The 17,537-nt window shown below is 35.8% G+C and overlaps 1 protein-coding gene across 3 annotated transcripts in view; it reads right to left on the bottom strand.

Annotated features, from left to right (window-relative positions):
• Positions 1–17,537, bottom strand: part of Scaper (S-phase cyclin A associated protein in the ER) — a 328,066-nt gene that overhangs the window by 274,845 nt on the left and 35,684 nt on the right. For all 3 annotated transcript variants that reach the window (XM_010626089.2, XM_010626097.2, XM_033756178.1), the window contains exons 5-7: positions 13,838–13,938; positions 10,177–10,293; positions 9,573–9,730 (exon numbers count right to left, since the gene is read on the bottom strand). In XM_010626089.2, coding sequence (XP_010624391.1) covers positions 9,573–9,730; positions 10,177–10,293; positions 13,838–13,938 — 376 coding nt within the window. The remainder of the gene's footprint in view (positions 1–9,572; positions 9,731–10,176; positions 10,294–13,837; positions 13,939–17,537) is intronic.

Below are 17,537 nucleotides of genomic sequence, written 5' to 3'. Positions count from 1 at the left end.
AGCATAAGAAAGAATTGGAAAAAATAAACGCCCAACATAGGAAAGAAATGGAATCCATAAAACAAATTCAAACAGATATCCAGGAGATTAAACACTCCATAGAAAGTGTATGCAACAGAATAAAAGAATGTGAAGATAGACTCTGATATAGAAGATAAGATTGCAGTCAGTGACCATGAAAAGAGAGATCTCTTAAAAACAGTAAGGGATCATGAGAAATCAATCCAACAACTCCTAGATGATGCAAAGAAGAATAACATAAGACTGATGGGAATACATGAAGTAGCAGGAGAAAATACAAATGACTTTAAAAAGCTGTTTGCAGAATTAATGACAGAAAACTTCCCAAACAGAGGGGAAGAATTTGACATTCAGATAAGTGAGGCATATAGGACCCCAACTAGCCACAATCAAAAAAAATCTACAACTAGACATATAATAATCAAGATCCCAGAAACCCAACAGAAGAACAAAATACTACAAGCAGTAAGAGAAAAGAAACAAATTCCATACAAAGGAAAGCCCATCAGAATCAAAGCAGACTTTTCAACACAAACCCTTGGGGCAAGGAGAGCCTGGAATGAGATATTTCAAGTACTAAAAGAGAACAACCTCCAACCTAGACTGACGTATCCCGCAAAACTCTCTTTCAAAATTGATGGGCAAATAAGAAACTTTCACGACAAAGAACACCCGAGAAACTACATGAATATCAAACCAGCACTACAAGCAATTCTAAAAAAGATCGTAGAAAAAGACAATGAAGGCAACAACACCATGAGACCCAACAGAGCAAATCAAATAGGCAAGGCAAGAAATTAAAAGGAGAAGGTGAAAAAGTAAAAAGAGTCAACAAAAGGCCAATAACATGTCAAAAATAAGTCAGTATATATCAGTTATAACCAGCAATGTCAATGGCCTCAATGCACCAATCAAGAGATATAGACTGGAAAAATAGAATAAGAAGCAAAATCCAACAATATGTTGTATACAAGAAACACACCTAGTGCAAAAAGAAGCCCATAGACTGAAAGTGAAAAGATAGAAAACAATTCTCCTTGTGACAGAAGCCCAGAAAAAAAACAGGGGTAGCAATTTTATTTGCAGACAAAGTAAATTTCAAACCAAAACTGATTCTATATTATTGATGTAGGGCGGTACTGTATCATACCTCTATGAATGTAAAATATCTTGTACCTGCTTTATGATACATAGTAGGGACCGTGCTTTATCAGAGCTACATTTAATGATATTGCTCTAGAATGTTCTCTTTCCAGATGATGATTAAGATGCTAATAAAAAAAATGGTTCCAGGTACCACAACAGCAACAGAACTTTGCTGTTGTCTGGATATTATTCTTTGTTTTTTTTAATGGAATGTGCTGAATGTCTACAATTTTGTTCAGATGACTGCAGAAACTGGAAAAGCTGTTGCTGCTATTGATGCATAACATACTATTATTAGTCTTTTTATATAAATATAAATATATATGTACATATATATAATTTGAATTTTGGGAAACTTTAACAGTGCTGCCAACTTTGGAAAAAGTCATCCCAATTTACTGTGTTGAGTTGGCATTGTACAGAAATGGACAGCCATACTGGTCTAGAAATGTTAATTTTTTTTTCCATGTGTACAGGGGTAACACATCATACTAAATATGGAAGGTCATATCTATGTGGGTTTGATTACAGAAACTAATAAAGTATTCTCTAAATAATGAAAAAAAGAATAGATAAGACTATAAGAGCAAGAAGCAATTTAAATATGTTCAGGGACCATTTTCATCTCCAGAATTAAGGATTATTTAATGTTACATCATTGCCTTTTCTCTTTTACTTTCCTTTTTAGTTTTATTTTAGGATTCCCTATTTTTAATGTTCATACAGAGATTTATTTAACCGAAATACTGAATAGTTTCTTTGGTGTGAAAAACTATAATAGTACACAGGATCCTAATGAGATAATTAATAATGTGAAATAGGAAGTAAAGGGCTAAAGGTGTAGGGAAAGTGGTAAGAGTGGGGGAAAGGTAATAAGGGAGAGGGAAAAAATATGAGAAACTGAAAAAATGGAAATAAAGTGTTTGTAAATGGGGAGGGGAGGAGGGGGTGAAGGGAGGGCAGGGACAAGGGGAAAAAATGAGAATCAAGACCTATTATGTAAAGGTACAGAATCCCAATGATGAATGTAACTGTATTGTACACATAGATTGTACCAATAAACTAAATAAAAAGGGGGGAAAAAAGAAGTAATTTTTATTGTAATTTTCTTGTTAGGCTTTGATATTCAGGTTATTCTACATGTAAATAATACATGATTTTGTTTCTTCTCATAAAGATTTTCTAGAAAACTGGTATTACTTTTAATCTTATAGGTTTGCAAGAATTTATAGGAGAAACTATCTTGACCTGGAATTTTCATTGTGAAAAGATTTTTAATACAGACTCGCATTTTTTAAAGATACTTATAAGTCCCTTCAAGTTTTTCTAGTTCTTGTAATAAAAACGTTAAGCTGTGTTTCTCAAAGAATTTGTCAATTTAATATATACCACTTTATAATACTTTTATCTTTTATAATACCTGTAGGATTCTACCAATATCCTCAATTTCATTCCTGATATTCCATCTTGCCTTTTCTTTTTCGTAATCAGTTAACAAGAGATCTGTTCATTTTATTAATCTATTTAAAGAATCCAATTTAAACATTTCTGCTCTACCTTTAAAAATAAATAATGCAAATTATAAGTCATAAAATAAATTATAAAATCATATATACCAACAAAAATCCAAATTACACAATTAATAAAGCTTAATAATATATTTTAATTTCCAGTTAAATAGCTCACCCATAGAAGCACTATAATTAATCACTTTACCTTTAAAAGGAAAGAAAAACATCTGTCTGAAAATCTTCCTTAAAGAAAGATATACTGCTTAAAACTTGGAACTAATCCTATCACCTATATATTATTACCTTTATATTACTATCACCTATATATTTTTTCTTTTTACATTCTTTGGATTTAACTTGCTGTTTTCTAATGCCAAGACAAGGACACAATGTACATTAGCTTTTTCTGCTTTTATAATATATACAATGAAGCCAGAAGTGTTCCTCAAAACATAGCTTTATTTCATGGGTTCTTAAATGCTCACTTTCATTCATTTCACTTTACAAATTCTTATCGTGATGGCCTCTTTAAATCAATACACTACAGTACTGAAAACTATTTTCCGAAACTCCAAAACTTCAAAATTCAAAATGTGACATCTTCTTATGAGAACCAAGACCTGTCATGCAAAGGTACGAGATCCCAATAATGAATGTAACTGTACTGTATACCTAAAATGTACAAATAAACTCAATAAAAAATGTTAACATCTTCTTCTTACTGATTGCTTACTTAATCCCACTGGGGTCAATGACAACAGAGTTCTTTAAATCACCAGAAGCTTCCTGAGCTTTGTCTGCTGGCACAGAATGTTTCAATTTCAGTAAATGCTCCCTATGTGCTTGAATCTGTGAGTGTACTTGCAGTTTGGGCAATGGCAAAGTAACATGCACCAAAATTGGCCCTCTTCCTGCCAAAAACAACTATAAAAGCCAGACAAAATATATAAATGAACTGTTCAGAGGCACTGGAAAGCAACCAATGTGGGCAAGTTTTGAGGAACTGCAACTCCCAAGACCAGGGAATAATGACATCAGGTCTACATTCCATCTAGGATTCTGCCTTAAGACATCTGGAATTCAGGATGCAGAAGTAATTCCTAGCAAACACCAGCATTCCTAACTGGCTGAAACAAAGAATCTAAAGAAACTGGGACTTTTGGGGCAAAAATCTTGGAAAGTGGGGTACTACAGGGGTGTGAGCCAAGAAATATGCACTCAATCTCCTCTAAGTTGCCTGACAAATACTCAGCTCTGCATACACAAGGCAAGGCTCCAGGAAACCCACAGAGAGCAGCAGCTGGGAAGCTAATGACCTACGCAGATATTGCAGCAACTGCACAGTGCTGAGGAACAAAAGCTGGAGTCACGGTGTGGCGGGCTTTGCAAATGGCCATTTTCAATTGAGAACCCAAAAGGAGGAAGGACAAAACCAAACCACATCGACCTTAATAAAATCCCAAACCAAACCTTGATGGGATTAAGTTGATCTTCTTGTTTTTAAACATCTTGATAGACGAAAAAGAGAAAAACATAAAATCAACAACTCTTTTAATAAGAGGCTCCATAATTTTTAATATACACTTAAGCATACAACTGAAAATTGTGAGGATTCTAAAGAAAAACAGGATCAAATAACTGAAAATCTACAAAAAAATGTACAAAAACCCCACATGTAATTCAGGTATTTTATTTTTCAGGCACAGATATTTAAAAATAAACTATGATAAATATGTTCAATAAAACATAGAAAGATGTAGACTACCAGCAGATATAAGAAGCTGTTTTTTAATGGTCAAGTAGCAATTGTAAAAATTATAAACAACTGAAACTGTGAATTTAATAGATAAGCTTACAGCAGATTAGACATTCAGAACAGAGGATTAGAGAACCAGGATGCTTACCAGCAAAGTATCAGACTGAAGCCTAAGATGAAGACCAGGAAAGCATGTACACTCTATTGGACAAGTCCACTGTGTCAAGCTCAGTAACCAAGCTGCTCAGGTATTCTGCATCTTTACTGCCTTTTGTCTATTTGTACAACCAGCTATTTTTTTTCCTCATTGAGTTTATTGATACATTTTAGGTATACAGTACAGTTACATTCATTATTGGGATCTTGTACCTCTACATGACAGGTCTTAGTTCGCATTTTTTCCCCTTGTCCCTGTCCTCCCTTCACCTCCTCCCCCACTCCCCCTTTACAAACTGTACACCAGCTATTAATTAAAGTTTCCCAGAATGGGCACAGATTTGTCAATTTTTCCTTCAAGTTCCATAAATTTCTGTTCTGTAGGTTTTGAAGTTATGCTTAAATATGTAAATATGCACGGATACATAGATATACAAATTTAGAATTACATCTTTCTGTTCAACTGATTCTTTATAAATTTGTTCAGTTGAACTGATCCTTTAATCATTAAGATATATCTTTCTTTAAAATGTTTCTTGCTTAGGACCAGGGATTTAGCTCAGTGGTGCCATCCCCTGCTTTGCAAAGTTTCTTGCTTAGTCTATTTTGTCTGTTTAGAGCAACAAAAGCTTTAATTTAAGTAGGATATGCATAGAATATATTTACTTAGACTTTTCTATTCTCATACTGAAGTTGTATCTCTGGTAGAAAAATATAGTTGGCATTTATTCTTAATGCAATCTTACAATTTTTGTTTTTATAACTGAATATTTAGACAATTTATATTTCATGCAGAGATTGATATATTGGTATTTACTTCTATAATTTTTTATTAACCCAGTCTGTTTTATGTTTTTTCTCCTTTCTTGTCTTTTTATTATTTTATTATTTTTATTATCTCACTTTCCTCTCCATAAGGCTATCATATTTTTTTAATCTTCTTAGTGGTTAACTAGAGTTTAGAATATGCATTCTCAATTTATTACACTTGAATACAAGTTAGTACTTCTGTAAACACCTAGACCTTATAAAATATATACAGCATTTATTTTCCTGTCCTCTGTATTACTGCCACAAATTCTCAGCCTTCTTGTTTCAAAGTCCATGGGACATTATGCTCATCTAGTTAGTACACATCTAACATGACCCCCCCAGGTGCACTCCTACTGGTACTGCTCATTTCTCCATGTATGACACTTTTTACCTGGATTCACTTTCCTTCCACCTAAAAGGCTCTTCTCTGTAGTATTTTTTTAGTGAAGATCTAACTGCTGAGTATGAATTTTCTCGTTTTATTTGTGTGGAATTGTCTTATTTGACAAATTGCTTAAAGGTATTTTTGTCGGGTATAAAATTCTAGTTTGTCCATTACTTTCAGCATTTAAAGACATCCTTCCATTGTCACCTAGTTTTTATGATTTCTACTGTAAAGTCAGCCATCAGCTTACTCTTGTTTCTTTGAAAATAGAATCTTTTTCTCCAACTACTTGAAAATTTTTCCTTTTAACTGTCAGCATTTTAAACATGTTATAGCTAGACAAAATTCATTTTGTACTTTCCCATTTGGGATTAATACTGCTTCTTGAATCTGAGATTTGATTCCTTTCAACAGTTTGGGGAAATTCTCAGTGATCACCTCTTCTAATGCTGCTTCTGCAATATCATGCCACAGTTCTGAGTGCCATTCAGAGATGTGACTCTCACACTCTTTGCTACATTTTCCTGTATCTTTTCCTTCCCTGATTTAGTCTATATCTTCTATGTATTCAGAATCAATTTAAACCCTAACTTCTCAATTTAACATCTTTTAATCTGTGCAAGTAATGGTATAAACAAGCTCTTTTGCCTTCCTGGATTCTTTACTTCCAGACTACTGCAATCATCATAAATGTGGACTGGTTGTTCCCTATACCAAGTACACAGTTAACATATTGCCATCCACAGTCTGGCACCACCAAAGTCTCCCATGATGATCAATGTCCACGACACCCACTTCAGAGTACTGACTTTGAAGACCAGTATCACATGATCTATATCAGACCTGAAGTGTTCCTCAAGTATGGGCTTTCTTGATTTAATCAGTGGAAAAGAGGGATGGAGGTGAAAGCGAAGAGGAGGAGGAACCTCAATATCATCTTCACAGTCTTTCATTTAATCCCCTGGTTTTAATATGCTCTTCTTACCTTCCAGTGTGCCTGTATCACTCAGGCCAGGTATAATCTTTGTTACCATCTCTAGAGAATAAACCTCCAATTTGGGGGGAGAAGGTGTCTATCAGAGTAAAAAGACAGGGTTCAATAGAATAAGCATCTTACAGTACCACCCCGCCTCTACCTTCACCTTCAGAGATACTTGCACCACCAAATTTTCAACATTTTGAGGATTTTGTGGGGAAAACTAAACTGTATTTCAGTTTTTTCCCTTCTTTTTATCTTAGGATTCGGCTAAATCACTTAAAGACCAGTGGTCTTTCTCCTCTCCGTCTTCCCAAACTTTGTTCGTATCATTTCTTCTCCTTTTAAATGGATTCAATTTTTAAATCCTTTTCTATATCATTTTAGCTGTGTTTGGGGAAGAGAAAATTAAATATATGTGATCACTCAATCACCTTTATCTTGAATTACTTTATTCCATAGCACAAAATTAGAAACCTTAAAACTAAAGCTATACCTTCAGCAGTACATATACCAGCATACCTGAACCCAAAAACTAAAGACCAAAGTGATCCAAAATGGAATTTCCCAATATCTTAATAAAGTTTTTAAGCACAGATATAATCATGATCTATTATTTCATTTCAACCAAATGGGTTATGGGGATTTAGCTCAGTGGTGCTGCCACTTGCCTCAACTAAATGGGTTATTTGTGAATAATAAGAAGGTACGGGTTTAAATAAAGCCATGAAGTGCTAACAATATGATTCTTGTAAGATTTTGTTTCCTTTTTTAATTTATAACATATTTCTTTCAGGTTAAAACTTTATGGTTCCACATTTTTTTCTAGTTTTCTCTAAGATAAAGAGCTTGCTATGGTTTGGATGTCTTTTGTTCCCAAAGGTGCATATCCTGGAGGTCTGGTCTTCAGCATGCAGTGCTGAGACAGGGGAACCTCACTCAGTAGGCAGAGCCTCACAGGAGGAGCTACAGTTACTAAGAGTGTTGCCCCTGGAAGAGATTTAAAGGTTCTTTTGGGACTCTAGTTGGTTCACAAAAGAGTGAGATGTTATAAAAGAGAACTTGATTCCTGAACTGCTCTCTGGCCTGCAGTCTCACTATAAGACTGTTCTCACTACAGCCATGGTAATACTATCCACTACAGGAGGCCCTCACCAGAGGATGAACTGACAAGGCACCATCTTAGACTTTCGGCTTCCAAAACTGCAAGCTCAGTAAACCTCTTTATTTATAAACCACCCAGCCTGGTATTTTGTTAAACCAGTAGAAAATAAATGCAATAAAACATAAAAATAATAACATATAAACAAATAACAATATTATATTTATATAAAATACATAATGTATTATATTTGTAGACAATCAAGTATAAATATACATTACAGAACTTCTGCCTATTGTCGTTTGCTACTAGTCAGCCTACATGAAGAAGCCAAGGGCATTATATTGGGTAAAAGTAAAGAATATCATTTGCAATAAGCCAACACAATTCAATGAAACCTAAATAAAAATGAAAATATAGCTGATTCACAATATAAAGATAGCAACATCTCTGTCATGTGCAATAAAACATTTCTTTCTGAAACAAAAAGCTCCACAGGAACATGACACTGGAGAAAACAGAAGAGTGCTTCTGAAGTTCCCTTTATTCATGATACAGACTCACTGTTACTAATTATTATGCCCACAACCCAGCCCCTATAGGATTTCTGTATGTATAAGAAGGTTTTATGAAGGAAATTCTTACAAGTAAAATGTCCCAGATAGGCATTCATAATTACATGCCTTATATTCATGTGTGTTCCTTAATTATCCCAATTTATAAAAAAATAAATAGGTGCTGCAACAATGCATAAGATTCTAATAAGATTACTGACATTTAGAAATTTGAAGAAAGGAGCTAAAGGTGTAGGGAAGGTGTGATGCGTAGGGGAAGAACAAAAAGGGAAAAGAAAAAAATGTGAGAGAATGAAAAGATGAAAATAAAGTGTTTGCAGATGGGGAAGGGAGGAGGGGGTGAAGGGAGGGCAGAGGTAAGGGGAAAAAATGAGAATCAAGACTTGCCATGTAGAGGTACATGATCCCAACAATGAATGCAACTGTACTGTATCCCTAAAATGTACCAATAAACTCAATAAAATTTAAAAAATAAATAAATAAAATAAATAAATAAATAAATAGGTGAACAAAGGTAAACAGATTACTTTGTAGTACCAAAATAATAATCAAATATAAATCAGCTTAAAGTATAATGTGTACTACCTAAAGAATAGTGGTTATTTTTGTTGTTTTTTTTGTTTTTTTTTTTGTTTTTGGTACTGGGGATTGATCTTGGTCCTTGTGCTTGTGAGGTAGACAGCGGAACCACTGAGCTAAATCCCCAGCCCTACCTAAAGAATGAAACAGCCCATTTCTTTTTCTATTTTAAGTCAAAATTCTAAGGGATCATATAAATGAACTGATAAAACATCATCCTTCTCCAAGTTTATACAGGACAAAGAGAAACCAAAATGATCTCCACTGACTATCATACAGTGCTGAAAATTAGTTATCAGTTTTCAAGATGACTTTATGGTTTGGGAAAATTTTGTTTCATGTTGGGAGGGATCAACTCCAGGTCCCAGTGCATGCCAGGCAAGCACTCTATCCCTGAGCTATATCCTTATTCTATGATTTTAACTTAAGCAAACCAATATCACAAAAAGATGTAAAAAAGATTAATATCTAATTCTATGAGCAGCAATGTTGAAATATATATATCTACATCTACCTGTTTACTACACAAAAGGCTACTTCAGAGTTACTTGCCATTTCTGCGAGACACCTTCTGCACAACCATGGGTGGACACAGTGGAGCAGGGGCTGTGTCTGAAGAAGCAGAGCCTGTGTGATGAGCCTTCACCTTGTCAGCCCAGCTGACACCTGCAGGAGCCAGACATGGAGCAACCACTGTGCCAGGTGAACCCCTAGGGAGAAAAAGAAATACAGCTAATAAATTAAATAGGAAATTGAAATGTTAAGTACATTTGAAACATACTAGATTTTTAATTATGTATATCTATATAGAGACTAATACTATGATAGCAATGTAAGGTAATTAGATTCATGAATTTTTCTTGACTTAACTTATTTCATATAATATTATATAATATATGGGACTATAGACAAGTTAATAGGGATAATATATAAGCTTTCTTTGGTGTTTCAATGTCCCCTGGGATCGCTAATTGGTGCACAGTGTCACAGTGTCCCCTTTCTGAGGGTTAAAGCTTTGCCCAGTATTCCTACCTAACATACCTACACATATATGAATATCTTTATGTGAAATATTATGCATTATAATACTGTATTTTCCACAGAACATAACTGACAGAAATACATGACTTTGTAAGCTTTTTTAAGTTCATCTTACCCAAAATTTAAGCTTCTTCGAGCATTTGAAGCTACATTTATTCTATCTGTTGATGGACTTGGAATCACATGACGCCCTGGAGACATCTTCTTTACTTCCCATGCAAGTGATGTTGGTCTGTGAAATCAAGACATAAAACATATTAAATCAACTGAGAAAAAGGAAAAACTAATAATTCCTCTTGGCTATTAATACTGAAAACATAATCAAGTCTCAATTTTTCCCTACAGCACTGCTTACCAGAAAGTTATCATACTACTGCTGAGAAATCACAGGTGGTGCCAGAGCAGAGACTTTACTTGTCTCAAAAGGGTTATGGGGTTACAGAGACTTGAGGTATACTTTAGGATATACAAGCTTCCACACACCCAGCTAAAATATATTAAAAGGCAATGGTATTAATTCAGGCTACTCTGATGCAGCAAAAGTCAAGATACAAAGAAAGGGTGAGAGTTAAGTAGGAAAATATGAAGTATCCCTAGCCTCTATCTCATAATCATCCACAAGACAGGGAACATAATTATTTCACTGCTATTCATTAGGAAATGCAACTTAACTTCTGCACCTCTGTCACCACTGGGCCCACAATAAGTCACTGGACAGGATAAAGTCCCCAAAATGTTCCTTTAAGCAATGTCTTCTCTATTCCCATGCCCTCAGTCAGATTTTGTAACCACGCTGGGTCTTCTGTTGCTAACTGTATTCAGTTTGGTGAGTGAGATTTTTCACTTATTAAAAAAGTGAGCTGGGGATTTAGCTCAGTGGTTCTGGCACCTGCCTTGCAAGCACAAGGACCCGAGTTCAATTCCCAGTACTAAAAAACAAACAAATAAAATGATATTGTTAGAAAAGAAGAAAATTCACACAATAGATTATTCAAGAGCCTAAACCTTTTGCCCATTTATTGCCAAATCATCTTCCAGAAATGTAACACACAAGGCCAGGGATATAACTCAGTGATGCTGTGCCTGCCTGGCAAGTGCAAGGTCCTGAGTTTAATACCTGGTACTGGGGAAAAAAAATGGTAAAGCTAGAAATGTAACATACAATACCCTCACTGGATAAAGAGTATCCATTTCCCTTCAACCTGGCCAAAGTTGCTATCTTCTTTTAAAAATTACTCTGGTAAAATGGTATTTCATTATTTTCATTTTTTAATTGTACATGTTTGTTATAATAACTAATGAATTGAATTTTGTCTTCTGGGATTTACATATTGGTATCTTTAGCCCTTTTCCACTAGGATTTGTATCACTTTCTAATGAACCTGAAATAGTTTACTAGAATGCTATTATAATTATTATGGCTACAAGTCCATTGGCATTGGTGTTGCAATTATTTTGCTTTTAATTTAATTGTTTTTATATAGAAAGGCTTTCTTTCTTGTTAAATTGAGTGAATCAATATTTTTCTTTGTAGTTTCTACCTAGTCCTTACCCATAATACAAATATATAAACACTTATCAATATTAGTACCTTAAATATGAACCTTTTCCACATTTAAATCTCAAACTGAAATGAATATTATACATGACTTGAAGAAAGTAAGACAAATAATGCCATCTACAGGAAATTTAAAGTTACATTCCATATCTTGGTGCTGCCTTGTGAGGCAAAGAGAAGAAATGCTGGGGCTGGGGATTTAGCTCAGTGGTTCCCCACCTGCCTTGCAAGCACAAGGACCCAAGTTTGATCCCTGAGACCAAAAGCACGAACAACAACAAAAAAAGAAATGCTGCTAAATGGTTCAGGCAAAAACAGATGCCTCAGGTATATTTCTGAACCATGGTACCAGGATAGAGAAAGCTATCACTCTGTTAATCCTACAGGTGGACTCTGAATTTTCTCAATACAATTTTCAATGCAACCACCACTAGTTGACTGGAAGTTGAAGTGTCTCTCTCTTTTTTTTAATGTACTGGGGATTGAACTCGGGTCCTTGTGCTTGTGAAGCAGGCACTGGAACCACTGAGCTAAATCCCCTGCTAGCTGACTGGAATTTGAAAGCATGATTTTAAAAAAAAAATGTTTTTTCAAATGCCTTTGGTAGTTACGTTATAGATCCTTTTTTAAGTACAGAAAATTAAAACAGAAAAGAAAAATAAACTTATTTTAAGGATATAAACTATGTCAAATCAAGGACTTCCAAAAGGAAGGAAAAATTAAAATCAGGGCTCATGAGGATTAGACCTGGAACAGACAGACCTTGAGCTCTTTATAATTTCTCTCATCTTATGATTTCTCTCATCTCTCCTTCTCTTTGTAAATCTATTCCATTTTCTTTCAACCTGCTTTCCTCTGCTTATCCTCATAGGGGCAATACAGCTACTAGTCAGACAAATCAGTATACTAATCTCTTAGTTTAATTCAGCCCAGTGAAAGAATTTACCCCCAGATCCAATGGCCTACGGCCAAAGGGTAAGGGTAAAACTTCTTGATAAAAACAAAAATACCTAGAACTGAGCCATCCAAAGGCAGGAAATAAAAAAGTCAAAACTTATCATTATAAAAAACAAAAATATTTTAAAGTTCAATTCATATTTTCTCTGATTTTGATTTCCTGGAGATCTAGCTCTCCTACATTTGTCCCTAGGGAGCCCTTTACCTTCTTGGTCCCCTCTTAGGACTAAGATATTAGACAAAAGATGCCTTTTTAGTGCATGGCTCCACCCACTGAGATTGAAGCAAAGTTCAATTCAAAACAAAGAGGCAGCCTAGGTCTATCTTCTCAGGGTAAGAAGGCATCCCATTCATGACAACACCTTCATAACTTAATCTTTACCTTCTAAAGGCTCTACTTCCTTATACTATCATACTGGTGATTAAATTCCTTTAATTTTTATTTATGCATATTTGTAGTACACAATGATTATTTTCATCATAGGGAGTTTGCACATGTACATAAAATATTTTAATTCTTTTTACTTTCCTTTCCCCTCCCTCCCCCATCTCCCACCTTGGTGATCATATTTCAACATGTGAATTTTGAGAGGACACAATCAGACCACAGCACATACTACATACTTCACAAGGGCAAGAACTATGTCTGTCTTCTTTACCATGGTCTCTGAGCCTCATGTACAACACCCAGATACTATGTACAGACACCAAATGAATATTATTCCAAAAGAGCTTTCATCTCCCATTATTCTCCAAATCAAAAATCATCAGTTTTCCTAACATAATGGGAAAATACACTATACATTTCCCTATTTACTTTTTTTTTACCACTGGTCTGCACTCACATACTGTTCTAATTTACTCCCTTCCTCTGAAAGCCCAAACACTTTGTAAAATCCATCACATTTAAATACTTATGCACCCTCCATGAAATCATCCCTGACCAATCCTCAAAATAGAAGTGTCCTTCTTGAACACCCATAATAGTCTTAGTACTATAAGTTCTATTTTATCATATGCTTAGACTACAAATTCCATGAGAGTAGTAAGTGTGCTATATACAAAAATTAAATTTCTGTCCTGAATAACGTACCTTGCACTGGCAGGTACCTGATAAAATATGTTACTGAACTAAGTGAGAAATGTAGCACTAAACTTAGATTTTTACATGTTTCAAGTCAATCTGAGGTTAAATTCCCTGTCAGTTTCAATGACTGCTATTGAAACTGCTGATTACAAATATAAGTATAGAGTTCAATACCTGCTTTGAGCATCTGTCTTCTCTAGCTTCTCCTGAAGTTGGATCCAGTCAATCAGTGCTTTGAAATCTCTCACATAGTTATCCAGCATCATTAACACCTCCTAATTTAAACAAAAAAGTTAACTTACATTCTGAGAGTAAAAAGGTTCAAGAGAAAACTATTACAATGAAGGACTTGTGTATTAACAAATTTTATATTATAATCATTGAAGAAGCTAATTTACTGATCCAATTTTGTTCTTTGAATTTTTTATTCTATTTGGTAAAATAATAAGTATGTGAATTGAAAGTCTAAAGACCAACAAATGGCATTGGTACAGTAAGTCTCCAACTCACAAATGAGTTCCTTTCCAGAACTGTTCATAAGTTGGATTCGTTCATAAACCGACAAAGTGAGTCCTACACAATACAGCTGTGAAAGTTCACAACCGTGAATGTACTTAAGTCAGAGACTTACTGTACACCTTTTTAAGACCTCCCAATACTTTTAATCTTTTTATTGTGAAATTTATAGAAGAGTTCACAAAACATAAATGTACACATAAATTATTGCAAATAAAAATAAGAATTACCACAAAATACAAAACAAAAACAAGTAACTTATTACAAGGCAAAGACATATGATGTAAACACTACCCATGACAAAGAATGTAACAATACAGCATGAAAGTTCCCTGGTATTCCCTCCAAACCCCAGTCCCATGCACCTCCTCTAGGTTAACCACTGCCCTGACTTCAAACATGTTTTCATGTCTAATTTCCCTGGCCTATTGTCCTCTATGACAATAATGAATATAAATACAAGAAGAAACATCACTATTTGGTTCTTGGTCCTAGAGGAGAAAGTTTTCAGTCTTTCATTAGGAAGTATGATATTAACCATGGTTTCTCACATATATTTTTATCAGGCTGAGCAAGTACTATGTTCCTAACCTGTGTACTTAGATGATTGGTTTTCAGCCTTTGTTGTTACTGCTCATTAAAAATGTATGTATTTTAATGCTATAAATTTTTCCTTAAAAATTACTTAGTTTCTATCCCACACTTAACTGTTCTTGTCATTCAGCTCAAATTTTTCTAATTTCTATTGTAATTTATTCTTTGACAAATATTTCATTCAGAAATATTTTCTCAGTCATCTCTCTTGCTATGATTGTATCATGTGGTTCAGAAGCTTATGGAACTGTTTTGCAAGGAGGATTAGAAAAGTTTGGAAATTCAGACTAAAGAAGCCTTGGAGTACTATGAAACATACTTGATATGTGAGCTCAGAAGAAAAGCATGTTGAGAGGAATACAGACAATAAAGGCCAGGTGGAAGAGCTTTCAATTGAGAACAGAACTCCACTGGCAATTGGACTAGAGTCCATATGTATTACATTCTGGCAAAAAAAAAAAAAGTGTCTATATTTTTCCCATGTCCTGAGACTTTAAGGAGACTGAGATTAAAGGTGGTAGACTAATAAATCTGGCAGAAAAAATTTCATGGCAGCCCAACATTCAGGCTCTAGCATGCATAATGCTGGATTCTTTCAGCCAGATTTACAGTGAGAATCTGTAGCAGACACAAGAGCCAAATGATGTGAAGCTTGTCCAGAAAGAAGTGCTTATAAAGTTGGGACAAAGGAGACTGTGGTTGTTGAAAAGATTAGCATTAAAAATAGACCATGTACTTTGCATCAGCACTGCAGCAATGATGGCTTGAAGGCATCTCAGAAGCTGGCCAGACTCCACCCATCACAGACTCAAGAGTAGAAAAGGATAAGTTCTTTTGAAAGATTTTGCAGCCCCCAGGTGCCCTAATCATTCAGAACTACAAAAGACTAGTTAAGTATTTCCTTGAGGTCAGCCATGCGGGTTCTCTGAGGCCACTGCAGGCATGCTCCAAGAGACCACACTACTGCTCAAGTTGGAAGCAGCCCTTCATGCCATCCGTATGGTGCTGGTTCTTCACGCATGCAGAATGCAAGCGTTATGGGGTCATGGAGGTTTCCACAGAAATTTTAGAAGGCCTAAAAAGGAAGACCAGCTAAAAATGTGTAACAGGGTCAAAGTCCCTGCCAGGAGGCCTTGAAAAGATGACATATGAAGCCAAAAGTAAAGGGGAGATTCCAGGAATTTGGAGCTGCTAGGAATGTGAAATGTCTGGTGAAAAAAACTGCAGGCACCAGTCAGTCAGTCCAAGAGAGTGGGCTATGACTAGCAAGGGCACAGGAACAGAGTTGCTCAAGCTTTTGGAGTTCATATCTCACCACAACATGCCATAGGTTCTGGCCATGGAACTATAGGATTTAATGTCTGCCCTGCTGGATTTCATCTATCCTCCTATTCCTTCCTTTTGGAATGGGAATGCTTATTCTGTGCCATTACATATTAGAAGTACTTAACTTTCTTCGATTTCTCTAAGGGCTCATAGCTAAGAGTTTGCCTTGAGTCTCAGAGAAGACTGGAACTATTTTTCAGCAATGCTGGAACTGTTAAGACTTTGCTAACTTTTAGAGATGGACTAAATGCATTTTGAATGATGAGATGGAAATGAGCCTTTGTGGGGCCGGGGCCAGAGTGTTATGGTTTAGATTTAAAATTTTCCCCAAGCATCTCACGTGTTCAGAGATGGGTCTTTTGAAAGTTGATTAGATCATGGGGCAGTAGATTTATCTAATGGTAAGTTCATAGGTGAATGTGCTGCTAGGAGTTAGGGCCTAGTTAGAGGTAGGTCACTGGGAACCTGATTTAGAAGAGTATATTCTCTTCCTTATTTCTCCCTTCTCTTTCTCCGTTTCCTGGCTGCCATGGAGTGAACAACTATCCTTCACTATGCCCTTTACCATGCTGATTCTGCCTTGGAGTCAGCCAACCGTAAGAGAACCCAGTGGAAACTGGGAGCCAAATAAACCTTTCTCCCTTTAAGGTGTGGGTGGTGAGGTATTTTGTGCCACTGATAGGAAAGTGACTAAAACAATGCATAAGTGAGCTTAAAAACAATGCTGTCTATATTAAGCTCCAAAAAATATGATATACTTAGGTGTAAGTCAAGAAAAATATGTACAGGACCTAGATCAAGAAAATAACAAAATAAAGTGTAAATGGGAAGGGGAGGAGGGGGTGAAGGGAGGGCAGGGACAAGGAGGGAAAAAAGAAAATAACAAAATGCCTATGAAAAGACATTAACTAAATAACTTGGCAGCTGGGCATGGTGGCACACACCTATAATAAACAGCATTTAGGAGGCTGAGGCAGAAGGGTTGCCACAGGTTAGAGGGCAGCTTGGACTACATAGTGAGGTCATGGCCAGCCTGAACTACACAGCGAGGCCTTATCTCAAAACAAAAACAAAAACATGAATTGAGAAATATATTCATGGGGAAAAAGACTTAATACCTATCAAGATGTCAGTTCTTGATGTTGATCATAATTCTAAAAGACATAACCCTGAACATCAAAATCTTGAATGCTAAAAGTCCCACAGGTCAAAATCCCTAAATAAAATTGCCAGATCGCTCCAGCACCAGGAGGGCTGCCTGGGCCAGGATCCACCACGGGAAGGATAGCCTCTCCTTCCCCCACCGGGAGCCGCCATCTATCCAGCACCAGGAGTGCTGCCTGGGCCCTGATTCACCAAAGGAAGGATAGCCACACCTTCCACCACCGGGAGCCACCATCACTCCAACACCAGGAAGGTGAACCCCACAATTCCCCTC

The sequence above is a fragment of the Fukomys damarensis genome, unplaced genomic scaffold (assembly GCF_012274545.1).
Source record: "Fukomys damarensis isolate Sample0158 unplaced genomic scaffold, DMR_v1.0_HiC HiC_scaffold_25, whole genome shotgun sequence".
NCBI lineage: Eukaryota > Metazoa > Chordata > Mammalia > Rodentia > Bathyergidae > Fukomys > Fukomys damarensis.
This window is presented reverse-complemented; position numbering and strand designations above follow the sequence as displayed.